Source organism: Clarias gariepinus, chromosome 15 (assembly GCF_024256425.1).
Source record: "Clarias gariepinus isolate MV-2021 ecotype Netherlands chromosome 15, CGAR_prim_01v2, whole genome shotgun sequence".
In the NCBI taxonomy this organism is placed as follows: Eukaryota; Metazoa; Chordata; class Actinopteri; order Siluriformes; family Clariidae; genus Clarias; species Clarias gariepinus.
In genome coordinates, this window is record NC_071114.1 from 15,865,807 (window position 1) to 15,885,052 (window position 19,246).

General features: G+C 38.7%; 1 protein-coding gene across 5 annotated transcripts; it reads left to right on the forward strand.

Moving 5' to 3' along the window:
* Positions 1 to 2,460: 2,460 nt before the first annotated feature.
* On the forward strand, positions 2,461 to 19,232 carry cherp (calcium homeostasis endoplasmic reticulum protein). 5 transcript variants are annotated; one of them, XM_053513067.1, is made up of 19 exons: positions 2,461 to 2,648; positions 4,281 to 4,454; positions 5,826 to 5,861; positions 6,466 to 6,629; positions 9,588 to 9,725; positions 10,311 to 10,462; positions 10,572 to 10,683; positions 11,015 to 11,104; positions 12,132 to 12,351; positions 14,225 to 14,385; positions 14,557 to 15,067; positions 15,179 to 15,417; positions 16,253 to 16,386; positions 16,530 to 16,616; positions 17,100 to 17,243; positions 17,564 to 17,680; positions 17,765 to 17,859; positions 18,056 to 18,241; positions 18,997 to 19,232. In XM_053513067.1, the coding sequence occupies exons 1-19, from the start codon at positions 2,624 to 2,626 to the stop codon at positions 19,032 to 19,034; spliced, it is 2,823 nt and encodes a 940-aa protein (XP_053369042.1). In that variant the 5' UTR covers positions 2,461 to 2,623; the 3' UTR covers positions 19,035 to 19,232. The 5 variants fall into 5 exon arrangements, with proteins under 5 accessions (XP_053369042.1, XP_053369043.1, XP_053369045.1 ...); XM_053513068.1 differs by having other exon boundaries at positions 14,228 to 14,385; XM_053513070.1 differs by having other exon boundaries at positions 12,132 to 12,312.
* The last annotated feature ends 14 nt before the right edge of the window (positions 19,233 to 19,246 follow it).

Here is a 19,246-nt window from a genome sequence, read left to right on the forward strand (position 1 = left end):
TTTATTGATAGGAAGGATAAATATACTGAAGATGAATATTTTGCCTAAATTCATGTATTTATTCCAAAATATCCCCTTGGTGCCACCAGCTGGAATGTTCTCAAAGATTAATTCATTATTCAGGAAATTTATTTGGAACAAGAAATGCCCTCGAGTTCGTCTTTCTCTTCTCTATCTTCCATTTGACACTGAAGGGTTAAAATGTCCCAACCTGTACTGGTACTATTTAGCTGCACAATTAAGAACAATAATGTTTTATTTTTCCTCTGGAATGGATATGGAGTCATGCGGCTTTGCGTTACCTTTAAACTTGTATATATATTTAGCACCCCATAGTTTGTAATATGATTGGAGTATGGTATGAAGTTAGAGAGTACATGAAAATAGCTGACTCTTTATCCCAGTATAGTCCCATTTGGGGCAACACATTATTCAAACCAAGCACGAAGGACTCAGGATTTCGGTTGTGGGTTGGAAAGGGATTAAGCAAAATTAGTGATCTTTTTGAGGAGAGAACGTTGATGTCGTTTGAGCAGATATCTACTAAGTATAATATTCCAAGAAAACATTTCTTTAAATATTTACAGATAAGAAGTTTTGTTCTTTCTAGGCAGAAACAATCGCTAAACTTGCCAGTACTTTCTTCTTTGGAGAAATTAATTACTAAGAAATGCAATAATAAAGGATTAATATCAGTTTTTTACAACTGGCTTGTATCAGGGTCTACTGAATCAACATCACCGAAACTTGAATTATGGAAGATGGGATTGAACGAGGATATATTTAAGAATGAATGAAGACAAGTCTGTAAAAATTCTCAGAAACAGTTAGGGAGCGTTAGCTTAAAACTACTTCAATATAACTGGTTGATGCAGACTTACATAACTCCTGTCAAAAATAGGTTTAATAAAAATATTCCTGATACATGTTTAAAATGCAGAGAGGCTCAGAGTTCATTTGTGTATTGTGTTTGGGACATTATTAGAGACTTTTGGGTGGAAGTGATTAATATTACAAGGATAATTGTACCCTTGAATAATCCCGTAGATGCAAAAACGATTTTGCTAAATTTATATCCAAAGAACCTTAAACTAAATCTTCAGCAGCGCAAATTCATAGACTATGCTATATTACAAGCTAAAAGAATGATAGCTCTTAGCTGAAAAAGGCCTGATCCGCCATCTATTGGAACTTGGATTAATGCCATGGCACAGTGTATGGTCATGGAAAAAGTAACATATTTATTAAAAACAAATGGATGTATATGAAGAAATATGGAAGCCGTTTAATTACTACATTAACAACAATAATACTGGTCATTTATTACAAGAGGTGTAACTATGTATAATGTTTTTTTTTTTTTTCGTTTTGTTTTGTTGGAAAATTTAGCTTTTTTGTGTAAAGTACAGTAATGTATATTTGGTTTTTGGGTACCTTGCAATATTTGTTTTGCATTTAAATTGTCTCTTGTAAGAGAATTCTGTGTATTTCTATAGGGGAGAAGAGAGCGATGTTCTCTTGTTGGGGTGGGAAATAATTGTGAAAAAATGGAAATGTGTTTCTCTGTTACCTGTTTTGTATAATTAAAAACAATAAACACATTGAAAAAAAAGATATATACTTTATTTGTTTCACAGTAGGGAAAAATCTGTTACAGTAGCAAAGAAAAATGTGCAAAGATGAAGTAGTGACAGACTTGTGTATGAATAGGAAAAGAAGAACAATACAAAAGTTTAAAATAGTGTTATTGCACTTTTTTTTTTTTCGTATTTGTCACACGTAAATTATTCAAATCATTAAACAGATTTTGTGGTTGATTACACAAAAATGACCCATGTTAATACAAAGTTTTTTGTAGTTTCTGCAGTTTTTAAACGATGATTTAATTTATTAAGGGAAAAAGCTGTCTAAACCTACCTGGCCTTATGTGAAAAGGTTATTGCACCTTAACCTAATAACTGATTGTGCCATCCTTAGCAGACCAATTCTAATTGAGCGTTTGCAATAACTGGCAGGCAATGAGTCTTTCACATTGTTGTGGATTAATTTTGGCCCAGACGTTTTGTTTGAATTAAGCTACATTGGAGGGATTTAACCTTTTTAGGGTCATGCCACAGCATTAAGGCATGACACAAACCATGATTCTTATTTTAAATCCAATTTTTCTACTGACATTTCTACAGACAAACAAAAAACTCCCTCAGAACCCCTGAGAATGAATTTCATATTTACACAGTCAGGGCTTTGCATTTAGTTTGAATGTAATTATTTGAATATTAAATACATATTTATTTAGAAAAACAAGTAAATACAAACGAATTAATTATGTAATTCATTTTTCATCATTTTATCTGTATGTAACAGAGAAAAGAAATCTTGTGTTAATTCCACTTCTATGCGCCAGTGGGCGACATGCAACATAATTATTTTTCATTTTAGATTTGACGAAGAAGAAGAATGCGCGCTGAAGGAAGAAAATGTTTCTGCTTCCGGTAGATTCGGGTCTAATTCATGCAAAAAAATAAATTACTTAGCCAGCTCTTACAAAGAGCATTTTCCTTATCATTAAGTGACTGTTATAGAACAGTATTTTTATTCTGGACACCAACTGGCTCTAAACATTATGGATATCTCCACGCCTCCAGAAGGTAACCGCTAGAACAGCAAAATGAATTGTGGCTAACTGTTAGTTAGCCACTCGAGCTAAACCTATTCTGTAACTCGCGCTGCGTAACAGTAACCCTGATGATAATTATAGTTTCAGGGTGTTTTCTCGGTACGATCCATATTTACACTACAAGCAGTAAAATGTGTGTAATAAGTAGCAGTAAACGCCAGAAACATGGGTTTAAAGCAGGTTGAGAGATTTGAATGAACGCTCCGCTTTTATAATGGTTAGCATTAGCTTAGCCAGAACGTTAGTAGTCATGTTTAAAGCTCGAGCATGCTCATCGATCATCACCTGGTGGTATTATTATTATTGTTGTTGTTATACTTAAAACGGTAACATATGAACATGTGTTCTTTAGATTGTGTTAAAAATAATTTGCAACAAAAAACGTCACCGTGGATATTCCTTATACGTCTTATAGCTTGTTACTTATGTAAAAATAAATCTATTAAATCTAACTCAACCTGTAACGTTTTAAGTCACATACATCCAAGAACATGTTCTGTAGATAGTAAATTTCCCAGACAAACATTGTTCTGTAGTGTGTTTTTGGCTGTGGAAATAAAACTATTCCCTGTCTCAGCCATTGCTAGGGTACGAATAAATAAATGGATGGGTTTGTGTGAGCTGCCTTTCAATCCAGTCTATTCGTCTTCTTCTTTGCTGTGTAACGGCGGTTAGAATCCAGTAGTTTGCATTACCGCCAACTGTAGATCTCACGCTCCCTCCTTTTCCTGGCTTCTTAAACCTAACCAGCCATCCTTAAAAACATCCAATACATCCTCCCCACATCTTGTCTTGACCTGTTCTGGGACTTTCACACCCTCTATCTTCTCGACACAATTCCTCTCAGTGTCACTCTGCATTTTTAATTGGAGTTCTGTAAGTTGCACCGCCACCTACAGATCTTTCTCTCTTTTTTTTCTCTCATCTTTCTCTTCTTTGTTCTTGTTGTTTAGCAACGGCAACTCCAACTGTAGATCTTTTAGCACCACTCTATATTTAAGTGTTTTACCAGCTTGGGTTTTTTTTATTGCCAGACCGTTGCTCCCTCAAATCGACTATGAATGGATTCCATATTTATTCACAGGGATTTGCCATCAGTATGAGTAAAAAATCATATTGAATAAAATAGTGTAATTATTTGAATAATCCTAAAACTTAAGCCAAAAGACTTCCATAAGTAGAATGGCTTCTACTGACTGCTCTTTAACTTTCATAAATATTAGTCCATAGACATAGACCTGGCCACAGACCTCGGTTTAAAACTATGCAGCATAAATCCAAAATACATGTCACCTTATCATCTTGGATATTGTCCTGGTTAAACTGTACAGAAATGCGTAAAGGTAGTGGTGAAAAAGGCTTTCTTTTCTTAACATTAAACTAGTTTGAGAAGCTGCAGTCAAGTGTGTTTTGATACAGCAGGGATCTGGCATATTTAAAATAGGGTTGGCATTAAACAGACATGCATCAGCATGCCTCCAATCACAGCTCTTGGGTCATATTATGGCTGCTTTTAAATTATGTTTATGACTGTATTATAGAATTTGCACAAAGTGTAAGCCCTGATTATTTAATTTTATGCTTTCCTTCTTTGTCTTCACAGATCAAGAGCTACGAAACGTCATAGATAAACTGGCCCAGTTTGTGGCCCGCAATGGACCCGAATTTGAAAAGATGACCATGGAGAAACAAAAGGATAATCCAAAATTCTCCTTTCTTTTTGGAGGAGAATATTTTGGCTACTACAAGTACAAGCTTGCTATTGAGCAACAGCAGCGTACGTATACGCTCTCTGTTTTTTTGCTGTCTCAGTAGAAGCCAATCTAACCTGGGGTCTCATTTATTGAACCGTGCATAAGTACTGCCCATCTTAAGACTACAAAAAACAAAAAAAAACACCATATATCATCAACCACTTTTCCAAAAACACCAATAGGTTTGTGGCACTGCTTCTGGTGGTTGATAAAGATTTTATGAAGGTAAACATTAACAGATAAGTAGATTTACTGTTTAAACGTAGTTTAAAAAAAAAAAAAAAAATTTAGAACTTTTATTAGCTGTGCTATAATAAATAAATAGGATCTAATAAAGAATTGAGTGCATTCTATTGTCCAAATTATATTAAAGCATTTTATATATATATATACACACATACACACACACACACGCGCGCTTTGCAGTCTGAAATAAAGACACAGTTTTGGTTTTATATAGTTTTATATAGTTGTATTTATTTAGTTGTATTTTATTTTAAATCCAAATGAAAGATCTAACGCCATCGTTTTAGAAGAAAAAAAACAATCACTGATTTCGAAGAGTCACTCCCATTTAGCTAATCACCTTCTTAATGGCACAAAATGCTTTGCACATCTAGACAGTATAATCTGAACAGTAGGTGGAATGGAAACACCTTAGAATCAGTTTATCTGTAATCACACTTTTGCTGATCACATGCCTGGTCAAGAGTGTGCAAAAATACAGGGTGATTCACTCGAAAGAGGCCGAGAATATTCTGTAATAACTCTTGTTAGGATGAAGCAATCTAAATGAAACAACGTACAATATGCTCCTCTGTATTCAGACTTCCAAAGACTTCTCATGAGACTTCTGTTCTTTACAGCAATTCATAGTTGGAAGGTATTGAGTCACCAAATTATTTAAGCGATGAGTGAATTGAGGGGAAAAAAAAAGGTGTTCCAGTACATTCAGGCACATGGAGCACTGTTTCAAAATGTGTCTGGCAGAAAACGGAGCGAAAGGGGGTCACTTCCAGCATCACATCTATAGCAATCTGTTATATATATATATATATATATATATATATATATATATATATATATATATATATATATAAAAGGTATGTAGCATATTTTTTGGTTCAGATTGCTTCACCGTAGCAAGAGTTATTGCAGAATATTCAGGGCCTCTTTCGAGTTATTCATCCTGCAAATACATATCCTCATGCTCAAGCCAAACCTGACGAATCAATTTCTGCATAGAGATGTGCCTATATACGGTTTACACACATTGTGTGTGCATTTTTTGATAAATGAGACCCTGTGTGCATTTGATGCTCAGTATTTACCAGTATAGCATTGCTTTTAAAGTTGTACCAGTATACCTGTGTGACCCTATTCTTTCCTCATAGATCCAACCACTCATGATGATGAATATAAAATGGAAGGTATTTACTAGATTGGTGATTTGAAACAGTTTGGTGTTTTTGCATCATCAATGCTTGATGCTTCTGACACTTTCCTTTTATATTGAGCTTTCTTAGACATTTTGTTTTATGTTTTGTCCAAGATTATGGAAAAGGCTGATTTGTTGATCTGTCAACTAATTTATAAAATATTTTTTTATTTGGAGTCACAATTGACTAGCAGTCAGCATTAATCTTCTGTTTTGCTATTTACCTCAGTTCAGTTAAATTGTATGAATTTGAGCCCCATGTTATCCACAGCGGAAATAAAAAAAAATTCTGTACAGTTTGTTCTGTTTTTTTTTTTTTTTTTTTTTTTTACATGGATTGGCAATTTTACATGGTCAAAAACAAGGCAGCATGTCTGAATATGAATGCATGTTGATCCTGACTGAATGGCTTTGCTTGACAGTGTACATTCAACAAATTCATCTTCCTTCTTCCAGCGTGTGTCCTAGTTCATAATTTTAGATGTTTTCCTTTACATTTTTATGAGGGCCTTTGTATAGTTTTAGCTATTTAAACAGTGACTTTCAGATTTTTGCTGTTTTTTTGTACTGTTTAATAATTAAGTTTTTAATTGCAGTGCTTTGTAAGCCACTGGGTAAAGAAGCACCTGATGGTCCACCACCGATGACACTGCTTCCTCCTCCTCCAATTCCTCCCAGCACCCCTTCGGTGGAAGAGCTGATTCAGCAGAGTCAGTGGAACCTGCAGCAGCAGGAGCAGCACCTGCACAACCTGCGACAGGTAACTTTTACTTGCTGTTTAATCAACATCAATTTAAGTGCTCATTTTACAACTGGCTGTTTGCAGGTACCTAGCCGACTTTGTTGTCTGACAGACAGGTATAGAGAGCCAGTGTTCATGACTTTGACTAACAGGCATAGAGACCCAGGTCCAGTGTCCATGACTTTGACTGACTGGCACAGTGACCTACCGTTTTTCACTATGCCTAGTGGGCACAGAAGCTAACAGTTGGCATCACAGTTTGGTTCAGCTCAATAAGTTACATGTGATCGTGCCTATGGTCTTAAACCCTAAATTAATGTTTTCTTGTAGATATTTCGCTTGATTATACATTTCTTATCTTCTTCTATCTTCTTCTTTGTCTTTCGGCTATTCCCTTTCAGGGGTCGCCACAGCGAATCATCTGCCTCCATCGAACCCTATCCTCTGCATCCTTTTCTCTCACACCAACTAACTTCATGTCCTCTCTCACTGCATCCATAAATCTCCTCTTTGGTCTTCCTCTAGACCTCCTGCCTGGCAGCACAAACCTCAGCATCCTTCTACCAATATATTCACCATCTTTCCTTTGAACATGTCCAAGCCACCTCAATCTGGCCTCTCTGACTTTATCTCCAAAACATCTAACATGGCTTGTCCCTCTGATGAACTCATTCTTGATCCTATCCATCCTCGTCACTCCCAAGGAGAACCTCAAAATCTTCAGCTCTGCTACCTCCAACTCTGCCTCCTGTCTTTTCTTCTGTCTCTAAGCCGTAGAGCATTGCTGGTCTCGCTCTGGACTGTTGAACCTAAGTACTGAAAGTCCTGCACCTTCTTTACCTCTGCTCTCTGTATCCTCACCATTCCTCTTGGGTTCCTCTCATTCACACACATGTATTCCGTCTTACTGCGGCTAACCTTCATTCCTCTGCTTTCCAGAGCGTACCTCCACCTCTCCAAATTATCTTCCACCTGTTCCCTGCTCTCGCTACAAAGCACAATGTCATTCGCAAACATCATAGTCCATGGAGACTCCTGTCTAACCTCATCTGTCATCCTGTCTATTACCAGAGCAAACAAAAAGGGGCTTAGAGCAAATCCTTGATGCAGACCCACCTCCAACTTGAACTCTTCTGTCACACCTATAGCACATCTCACCACTGTCTTACAGCTCTCATACATGTCCTGCACCACTCTAACATGCTTCTCTGCCACTTCAGACTTCCTCAGGCAACACCACAGCTCCTCTTTCGGCACCCTGTCGTACACCTTCTCTAAATCTACAAAGACACAATGCAACTCTTTATTAACTTCTCTGTACTTCTCCACCAGCATGCTCAAAGCAAATACTGCATCTGATGTATTCTTTCTAGGCATGAAACCATACTGCTGCTTACAAATGCTCACCTCTGCCCTTAACCTAGCCTTAACTACTCTTTCCCACAGCTTCATTGTATGGCTCATTAGCTTTATACTTCTATAATTGCCACAGCTCTGCACATCTCCCTTGTTCTTAAAAATCGGCACCAATACACTTCTCCTCCATTCTTCTGGAATCCTCTCATTCTCCAAGATCTTGTTAAACAAACTAGTTAGAAACTCTACTGCCACCTCTCCTAAGCACTTCCATACCTCCACAGGTATGTCATCAGGACCAACAGCCTTTCCACTCTTCATCCTCTTCAATGCCCTTCTCACCTCACTTTTACTAATATTTGCTACTTCCTGCTCCACAACAGTCACCTCTTCTACTCTTCGTTCTCTTTCGTTTTTCCTCATTCATCAACTTTTCAAAGTACTCCTTCCATCTCTCCATTACTGACACTTCTTCTTAGCTAGCCTCTTTCCCTGTATACACTCCTGGACTTCCTCGTTCCACCAAGAAGTCTCCTTGTCCACTTTTGTCTTACCTGATGATACACCAAGTACCCTCCTACCTGTCTCCCTAATCACATTGGCTGTAGTTGTCCAGTCAACTGAAAGCTTGACCACCCATAGCCTGTTTCAACTCCTCCCTGAAGACTACACAACATTCTTCCTTTCTCAGCTTCCACCACTTTGTCCCCTTCACCTTCCTCACCACCGGGGTTATTTTACACACCACCATTCTGTGTTGTCTAGACAAGATGTAGTGCTTCTGCCTCCACTCTTATGTGTCACCCTATGTTCCAACCTCTTCTGGAAGAAAGTATTTACTACTGCCATTTCCATCCTCTTTGCAAAGTCCACCACCATCTGTCCTTCTACATTCCTGTCCTGAAGACCAAACCTGCCCATCACATTTTCATCACCTCTGTTCCCTTCTTTAACATGTCTATTGAAGTCTGCACCAATCACCACTCTCTCACCTCTGGGGATGCTCTGCATCACTTTATCTAACTCACTCCAGAATGTCTCCTTCTCTTCTAACTCACATCCTGCCTGTGGGGCATAGCCAATAACATCATCTAACATCACCCCTTCAATATCTAGCTTCATACTCATCAACCTGTCTGATACTCTTTTCACCTCTAGAACATTCCTAACAAATTCCTATTCAGGATAACTCCTCCTCCATTTCTTTTCCTATCCACACCATGGTAAAACAATTTGAACCCTGATCCTAAGCTTTTAGCCTTGCTACCTTTCCACCTGGTCTCCTGGAAACACAGTATATCCACCTTCCTTCTTTGCATCATATCAACCAACTCTCTTGCCTTCCATGTCATAGTCCCAACATTCAAAGTCCCTACTATCACTCCTAAACTCTTGCTTTTCCTTTTCTCTCTCTGCTTTCGAAGACGCCTTCCTCCTCTCCTTTTTCGACCAACAGTAGTTCGAACAACGCACCCCCGTGGTTGCATTGATTATACATTTCTTATACATGAGCTAAAATCATGAATGTCCTATAGAAATTAGGCCATAATGTTGAAATTTTGGAAAAGACAGGGATCTGTCTCTGTGTTTCTAAGAAGCTTTTTTTCCCTGTTTCTCCAGGAGCAGGTAAACACAGCTATTGTGCTTGCCATGGAGCAACAGTTGCAGAAACTGTTGGTGGAAACACAGCTGGACATGGCAGAGTTTGACAGCCTGCTTCAGCCAATCATTGACACATGCACAAAGGATGCCATTTCTGTAAGTTCCACATAGGGTCAAGTGTAGTTTAAACACCCAACCATTACATTTTTTGATTTCTAAACAAATGTAGCTGTATGATTGTCTTAATATTTGCAAAAAAGTAGTTCTTTTTTTAAAAAATAGTGTTGCTGGGTAATGTAGCACTAGTAGAACGGCCTATAAAATTGTTAATTCTACTTATCAACACAGCTTTCAGACACAGTGTTGACCTAATGGGCCTTTTTTCTTTTTTCTTTTTTTTGTTATCGTGAAATGGATCCAGAAGTGGCCACATTAATTGATAGCATGTCACCTAGCTGGCTAGAGCTTGCATCAAATTTATACATTCTGCAGCTGGTAAAAATTGCCATCCATTCCTTTGTTTCATCTTCATATGATGAGCGTTTAAATTTCAAATCAAAATCAAAAGTTATATTTCTGGAAAAAAAAATGTCAACTGATGATGTCACACAATACTGTATATACAGTATCTGTTTGAAACCATGAAATAAAATTTGATGTGAGCACAGATGAGCAGAGTGATACAACCAATGAAGTGTCCCAGTGCAGCTTATAACAAATATATTTTTTAATTACTTCCAGGCTGGAAAGAACTGGATGTTTAACAATGCCAAGTCCCCACAACATTGTGAACTTATGACTTCACACCTCCGCAACCGCATAACAGCAGATACAGCACACTTCGAGCTTCGCCTACACCTCATCTATCTTATAAATGATGTCCTGCATCACTGGTAAGAGCATCTATGTTATAACAGCATGTTTTTAAAAAAGTAATAGTACACCTTCTTATTGGTGTTGTTTTATATTTTTGTGCAACCTTTTGGTGTTGTGGGCTCACAGTCAGAGGAAAAACCAGAGGGATCTTTTGGCTGCCCTGCAGAAGGTTGTGGTGCCGATCTACTGCACCAGCTTCTTGGCCGTGGAGGAAGACAAGCAGCAGAAAATTACACGGGTATGAAACAGACTGATGTTTTATGCTTTCTGTAACGCCTTAACTTGTAACTTTAAAAAAAATAAAATTTGGATGGCCTAATATAGTAGTGTATTATACATCAAATTCATGTAATTTCTTCTCCTTGTGTGTATCTTATACAATGTAAATATATTTTACATTAGTCTGGAGTCTCCATAGTCTGGAGTCACTGCTGTTTCCTTTGATCAATATATTTTTATAAAGGTCACCTGACCACATCCACCTCATTGCTTCAAAAGCAGGATGTGTGTTATCTATTATGTTTTTTTTTTTTTTTACAAGATGCACACTCTTTCTTTGCTGTTTTCAGTTGCTCCAGTTATGGGAGAAGAACGGTTACTTTGATGAGATCACCATACAGCAGCTCCAGAGTCCGGCCCTGGGTTTGGGACAGTATCAGGTGCATTCATCTATAAAAACACTAAGCTTTATTAGTGTGTACATGCGAGGTGGTCTGGAAAATTCTTTCGAATGTCACTGTGACTTGGGGAAAGAAGATGCTATTTCAGTTGAAATTAAAATTTCTGCACATCACATACTTTTATACCACTAGCCAAAGAAGCCATAAATACAACATGAATATATTTCTTCTTATTTCATTAAATTCAAAGATTAGGTTGCATGATAAAGCATGTTAAAAATGCAGTGATGCAGTGAATATTAATTTTCAAGCATCTTTTAAATATTTTTTTTTAAATTAAGTTGTTGGATAGAAGTTTTGCAGCAGATTTTTAAAATGGTTTGCTTTTTTGGAAAACATTACAAAACAGCAAGGAGATTTTGTGAGCTTTAGAGCTGTGTATGGTAGAAAATGTTAAGTGACGGGTTTTTGCATGTCACATCATATTCATAAAAGCTTAGCTAGTCCCCTTTTTCCAGTTTGACTATTAGGCTCAATTCACAGTAGTAAGGGCACATCTGAAAACATATTTTCTAAACCTTTTTCCACTTTTTGTGTTTCCGATCATAAAAATTGTCTTTCAAGTAAAATCTGAAAAGGCGGATTTAATGTTGTTGTGTGGATGTTGGAAAATATAGACTGACAAAGGATGTACTCTCCACAATTTCATAGTGGTGAAATGCTTTATTAGGTCAATTCATGTCATGCTTGAACGCTCTGTGTAGTATTCAAGTGAGACTATTTACACTTTATGCAAGTGTAAATTGAAGAAATTTTGGTAATGATGAGCAAAGATCAGACACCCAATGTACACGCCCATTGTTTTCTTATAATAACTAATTTAGCCAAGCTATTATTATTATGGATCTGATCTCAATTGAAAGTGATGACAGTTGTGTTCCTTAGAAAGAAAGTTGATGTCAAGTGCTGCTGTATATCCCATGATTAGTGACTGATTATAGGGACATGTATGCACATGTTACCTGACATTGATAGCATTTTTGTTAATTGAGTCCCTTGTCTTTAGGCTTCGCTGATTACGGAGTATGCTGCAGTGGTGCAGCCGGTTCAATTGGCCTTCCAGCAGCAGATCCAGACGTTGAAGACTCAGCATGAGGAGTTTGTGGCCAACCTAAAGCAGCAACAGAGTGTCGCTGTGGCAGCAGCAGCAGCTGCTGTAGGCCAGTTAGCAACATCAGAACCTGAGGGTAAAGGAGGGAACCAATCCTCTTTGACAGCACAGCCCGGTGGGTGGATCCTGCTGGGTTGCACCCAAAACCTAAACAGCCATTGCATCATGTGACATGATGGCACATCTGCTAAATTACAGTAATGGAAGACTATGACTTCCATTACTGTTACTAGACTTTACACCAAGTTGTATATACAGTCGTGGCCAAAAGTTTTGAGAATTACATAAGTTTTTATAATAGCAATTTGCATATACTTTAGAATGTTATGAAGAGTGATCAGATGAATAGTCCTTCTTTGCCATGAAAATTAACTTAATCCCAAAAAAACCTTTTCACTGCATTTCATTGCTGTCATTAAAGGACCTGCTGAGATCATTTCAGTAATCGTCTTGTTAACTCAGGTGAGAATGTTGACGATCACAAGACTGAAGATCATTATGTCAGGCTGATTGGGTTAGAATGGCAGACTTGACATGTTAAAAGGAGGGTAATGCTTGAAATCATTGTTCTTCCATTATTAATCATGGTGACCTGCAAAGAAACGCGTGCAGCTATCATTGTGTTGCTAAAAAATGGCTTCACAGCTTCCACAGCAAGGATATTGTGGCTAGTAAGATTTCACCTAAATCAACAATTTATAGGATCATCAAGAACTTCAAGGAAAGAGGTTCAATTCTTGTTAAGAAGGCTTCAGGGTGTCCAAGAAAGTCCAGCAAGCGCCAAATTCGTCTCCTAAAGAGGATTCAGCTGCGGGATCAGAGTGCCACCAGTGCAGAGCTTGCTCAGGAATGGCAGCAGGCAGGTGTGAGCGCATCTGCATGCACAGTGAGGCGAAGACTTTTGGAAGATGGCCTGGTGTCAAGAAGGGCAGCAAAGAAGCCACTTCTTTCCAAAAAAAAAACATCAGGGACAGATTAATCTTCTGCAGAAAGTATGGTGAATGGACTGCTGAGGACTGGGGCAAAGTTATTTTCTCTGATGAAGCCTCTTTCCGATTGTTTGGGGCATCTGGAAAAAGGCTTGTCCGGAGAAGAAAAGGTGAGCGCTACCATCTCTCCTGTGTCATGCCAACAGTAAGGCATCTTGAGACAATTCATGTGTGAGGTTGCTTCTCATCCAAGGGAGTGGGCTCACTCACAATTTTGCCCAAAAACACAGCCATGAATAAAGAGTGGTACCAAAACAACAGTAACTTCTTCCAACAATCCACCAACAGTTTGGCGAAGAACAATGCATTTTCCAGCACGATGGAGCACCGTGCCATAAGGCAAAAGTGATAAATAAGTGGCTCGGGGACCAAAACATGGAAATTTTGGGTCCATGGCCTGGAAACTCCCCAGATCTTAATCCCAATGAGAACTTGTGGTCAATCCTTAAGAGGCGGGTAGACAAACAGAAACCCACTAATTCTGACAAACTCCAAGAAGTGATTATGAAAGAATGGGTTGCTGTCAGTCAGGATTTGGCCCAGAAGTTGATTGAGAGCATGCCCAGTCGAATTGCAGAGGTCCTGAAAAAGAAGGGCCAACACTGCAAATACTGACTCTTTGCATAAATGTCATGTAATTGTCGATAAAAGCCTTTGAAACGTATAAAGTGCTTGTAATTATATTTCAGTACATCACAGAAACAACTGAAACAAAGATCTATAAGCAGTTTAGCAGCAAACTTTGTGAAAACTAATATTTGTCTCATTGTCAAAACTTTTGGCCACAACTGTACAAGGTGGCGTGTAGGCCATACGAGTTTGACCCATGTCCATTTATTAAAGGGCGAGGAAGCTCCAAAATGTCAGCACTGTAGCGCTTACTAGCAGAACAAACATGAATTAAATTACATTAAAGAAAAAAACTTGCTCTTGGACCAATTATGCTCCTCAAAATATGAATAAACCAAGATCTAAAATATGTACTTTTAATTTTATCAGCAGATGTGAAGCCTCAAATGACAGGCCCACCACAGACTGATTATGATGGTTCTCAGACCAGACAGCCTGACTCCAATACTTCTGCCTCTGATATGCCCTCTTCGAAGCCTGGCTGGTTTGATCCCCAGCATGGAATGCCATCCTGGAACCCTCAGCAACCTGTAAGTTCTTTTGATGATGCTGTTTTTTGGCATAAATATTTCAGTTTAGACGAGTTGGTGAACATGATTTATGTTTTTAATTTATATCCATATCCTTAAGAATTCCCGAATTGAATTTTACTGTCCATTTCCATGCACACTGCTAACTGCACCATTTATTTTTTTTCTTAGCCACCGTTTGACCCCACACAGGCTCCTCCTCCATGCCCACCATGGAACAGCCATGAGGGGATGTGGAATGAGAGGGAGCCAAACTGGAGCAGTCCTCGAGATGGTGGCCCGGGAGGACCAGGAGGCCCGGGAGGACCAGGAGGCCCGGGAGGTCCAGGGGGTCCGGGAGGACCAGGGGGTCCGGGAGGACCAGGAGGCCCATGGAGTAGCCAAAATGAACCTCCGCCTTCATGGAGTGGGCAGTTCGAACAGCCACCCTGGAGCAACCAGCCTGATCAGCCCCCTTGGAGCCAGAGAGAGCCACCTTTCCGCATGCAGCGCCCCCCACACTTCCGGGGACCCTTCCCCCCACACCAGCAGCCGCCCCCGTTCAACCAGCCACCTCCTCCACATAACTTCAACCGCTTCCCTCCACGCTTCATGCAAGACGACTTCCCACCCCGGCATCATTTCGAACGGCCACCATTTCCACCACATCGGTTTGATTACCCGCAAGGGGATTTTCCTGGGGGTGAGAGAAATACTCGATGTAGCTGCACTAAATATATAATATTTAAATAAATGTATGGATTTATTATTAGTAAAGTAAAAATAAACTAATGCTTGTAATGTGCTTCTTTAGAAATGGGTCCGCCACATCACCATCCAAATCAGAGGATTCCTCCCCCAGGAATGGGTGAACATCCTCCATGGGGTAGTAACCAGCACCCAGACTTTGGGCCCCCACCACACGGCTTTAATGGCCAGTCACATCACATTCGACGGCAGAATCCTTCACATGTGAACCAGGATGACCCTAGTCTGGTGCCCAACGTCCCCTACTTCGACCTGCCTGCAGGCCTCATGGCCCCTCTTGTAAAAGTAAGCATGCAGATCGGGCCTAGCTCTATGAGCCTACCCATCTAAGTAACATTGTTAAAAGCAGTGTTGGGTGTAACGTGTTACAAAGTAAATGATTTACCAGTTGATTACAAAGTAATGCGTTAGAGTACTTGGATTACTTTATTGATGTAATCTAACGCGTTAGGTCCGCCATTTAAGTACTCAGTTATTTAGTTATTTTTTTTAAATGTAAAAAAAAAAAAGTTATTTAAACAATTTATGTAATCTGTAAGCCAGACAGCAGTCATTTCCAATCCGTTATTGTGTGTGAAAGTCGTCCCCGTCCTCTATAACCCGCCCCCCTCTGTTATTCCTGCTGTTATACCCCTATCTCACCTATGCGGTTTGACTATGTGAGGACTGACGTGCGGAAAGATGAAAACCTAATCACAGCGCCAAAACTCAAGGTGAATTATGATGACCTGTATTTACAGCAACCACGCGAAATCACATAGTTGAGATAGGGGTATTAGTAGTTACCAGATTATGGGCCAAACTATGCTGAGTGGTGATGGTAGAATAATTATACAGGTCTTGACTAAAACAACATGCATGAGGAATCAGAAAGGAGTTTTCATTTTCTGCAATTGAAAAGTACTCTAACTAGTTACTTTTATCAGAAAGTAATGCTGTAATGTAACTGATTACTTTTTAAATACAGGAATTTTGTAATGTAATCAGTTATTTAAAAAGTAACGTCACCCAACACTGGTTGAAAGTAATGCAATGCAATTTGCTTCTTTTTCTTTTTTTTAATGTCGTCTTTTGCATCTTACGTTACATATTTTGTTACATAAAATATTTTATTACCCAGCTGGAAGATCATGATTACAAGGCTCTGGACCCCAAAGACATACGCTTGCCTCCTCCAATGCCTCCTAGTGAGCGTCTGCTGGCTGCTGTGGAGGCCTTTTACAGTCCACCATCCCATGACAGACCCAGAAACAGGTCACCATCTCTCAACTCACTTAATTCATTCTTTGACTTACACACATTACAGAATGCAAAGCAGTGTATGTTGCTCGCTACACTTTACAACATAGTATTGTTGTTTGCTACTGTTTAAATCTCTTGCTATTTGTCATTTTTAGTGAGGGTTGGGAGCAAAATGGCCTGTATGAGTTCTTCAGAGCGAAGATGAGAGCAAGGAGGAAAAAGGAGCAAGAGAAACGCAACAGGTGAGCAACTGTATGGATTTGTCTGCTGAGTGTTCCATGTACCATTGGTGCTTCAGGAGGTTCTTTGTTTGCATGTGCTGTAATACAAAAGAATATTGAAAAGGTAATGTTAAGTACAAGTACATCCCTGCTTAAACATTTTGCCAATTTTTTTTTTTTTTACAATACTGATATCGGAGTCCATGAGCAATACTGAGTCAGTACTGCATAAGCTGGCAAAATGTGTTGTAAGGATGTTTTCCTTTTTATAACCTTGAAAAAACATCTTCAATCAACACCAGATTTTAGGCCAAATTTGATCTTTTTAAATCCACTTTGCAAACATTTGTTGAAAGGCCACATTGAAAGGCTTTTGGAATTAATTTTATAATATCATAAGTAGTTTTTCTTTCAATTTAGCTATGTGTATCTGATTTTTGTTTTTATAATTACCGTTATTTAATTATCAATAAAACAAATTTTGCCATGTGTGTGACTGCCCAGCACACGAGGCAGTCGTTCCCGTAGCCGTTCCCGTAGTCGAGGCAGATCATCATCGCACTCCAGCTCCCGCTCCTCCAAATCGTCACGTTCCAGGTCTTCCAGATCACGTTCACGATCACGCTCCTACTCCAGATCTCGATCCAGGTAATGCCACTGTACGTTTACACTCCTGCTGTTTCTTTCTACTGGTATGCTTGAAAATATACCAATATTTATAGCCTTTCCATATTCAAGTTAAAAAGAATGTTTTTACCTCTAGGATGGCGGCACATTGCATTTATGGTATTATGTGAGGTGTTTTCATGGCAAGCTAGCAGTAGGGTATTTTACCCCTATAATGTTAGGTAACTGAGGGAATTACAAGGAAGACAACCAATTATGCTTACAAAAAAAAATCTAATTACCTCTCTGTATCCGTTGCAGTACATTTATAAGATAATTCTTCCTCCTTTTACTTCTTTCAGAAGCAGAAGTCGCTCCAGGTCAAGGTCCAGAAGCCGCTCTCGCTCCAGATCACGTTCTAGATCACGCTCACCTGACCGGCGACGACAGCCTGCAAAGTCCCGCAGCCCCACACCACCGTAAGTGTCATCAACATCCAACCAGTCTAACACAGACAAATTTAACGGACAATGCAGCTACTTGAATTGTTTGTGTGCATGCAGGTCCACCTCTGGCTTGGGCTCTGGACCCCCAGCTCAACCTACTGATCAGAGGCTGGGCGAGGAGAACAAGGGCCATCAGATGCTCATGAAAATGGGTGAGTGTTCCAACATTTAGTGCCTGTTTGTATATGAAATAAAAGTCTCTATGTGATGCATTGCCCAGTATTTTGTAATTTTCAAGTAGTTTTGTAGTAGTCATGTAGTTTTTAAAAATATTTTTTAGTTTTAACATTTGTAGCATTGCATGAACTAGATGTTTGAATGACCTATGGTACTACCTGTAAAATGCAGGATGGAGTGGCTCTGGCGGGCTTGGCGCAAAAGAGCAAGGCATTCAGGATCCTATTAAGGGAGGTGATGTGCGGGACAAGTGGGATCAGTACAAAGGTGTTGGAATTGCCCTGGATGACCCGTATGTCAACTACAGAAGAAACAAAAGCTACAACTTTGTTGCACGGATGAAAGCCAGAGAAAAAGGTAGCATCACACTGTTTCAGTCAGTACACACAGTTATAGAGGAGAAATGAAGAAATGCCATATTTCAGTTTGGCTTGTCAGCTGTGAAATGTTGGTTCCTTGTTCAGTCTTACTATCTCAGATCCACAAACCACAAAAAACATGTGCTAATTAATTTCTCTAGTGGTCCTTTGTTTCCTATACAAAGTACTGGAACTTTTGCCACCAGACAATTGTGCTTCTGCTTTTTCACCATTACCCAACAAATACATGGCAGTTGGGTATTATAAAACAAAAAACAGGCATTCTGGACATTTTTTTTAAAGACGTAAGATTTCACATCCTTATATCTTCAAATATCTTATTATCTTACAATTATAAGATATTTGAAGGTGAAATTAACCACATTCTGGATCAAATAAACCCACAATTCCATTAAACTACACATACATACAGCAATATTCTCATATTCCACACTTTATACAAACTGCACATTTCCAATCCATTTATGTTACATTATTATTTTTTGTATTAAATTGTATTGGTTGTTATGCAAGATAATGACCTAGCAATTAGAAATAAATAAATTATAAAGTTTAAAAATAAATCTCAGTATTGATATTTATTGTGATGGTAATTGTGGATTGCCTTGCACATACACTTTTTAGATTGTGCTTTATTACAGACAAAACACTAACAGAATACTAATCCATTCATACCAATATTTTCATATGAGCAGTTTTATTTAGAAACCTTTTTCTCTCCTTTATTTTCAGTAAATCGGGATACGCAGGAACCTTCAACTACAGAATGATTCTTCATAACACTTTTTTTTATGTAAGGAAACCCGTCTTTGATGTTGCCCTTTTGTTTGAAATTGACCAGCCTTTGGGTGTTTTCATTATAATAATTCAAAATTTAATGTAGTTTAAACATTAAGTATCATCACAGTCCAATGGAATTAGCTTAGATTTAATACCCAGCACAAGATAATAAAGATGTTTTAATCATGCATTGTTGTAGTTT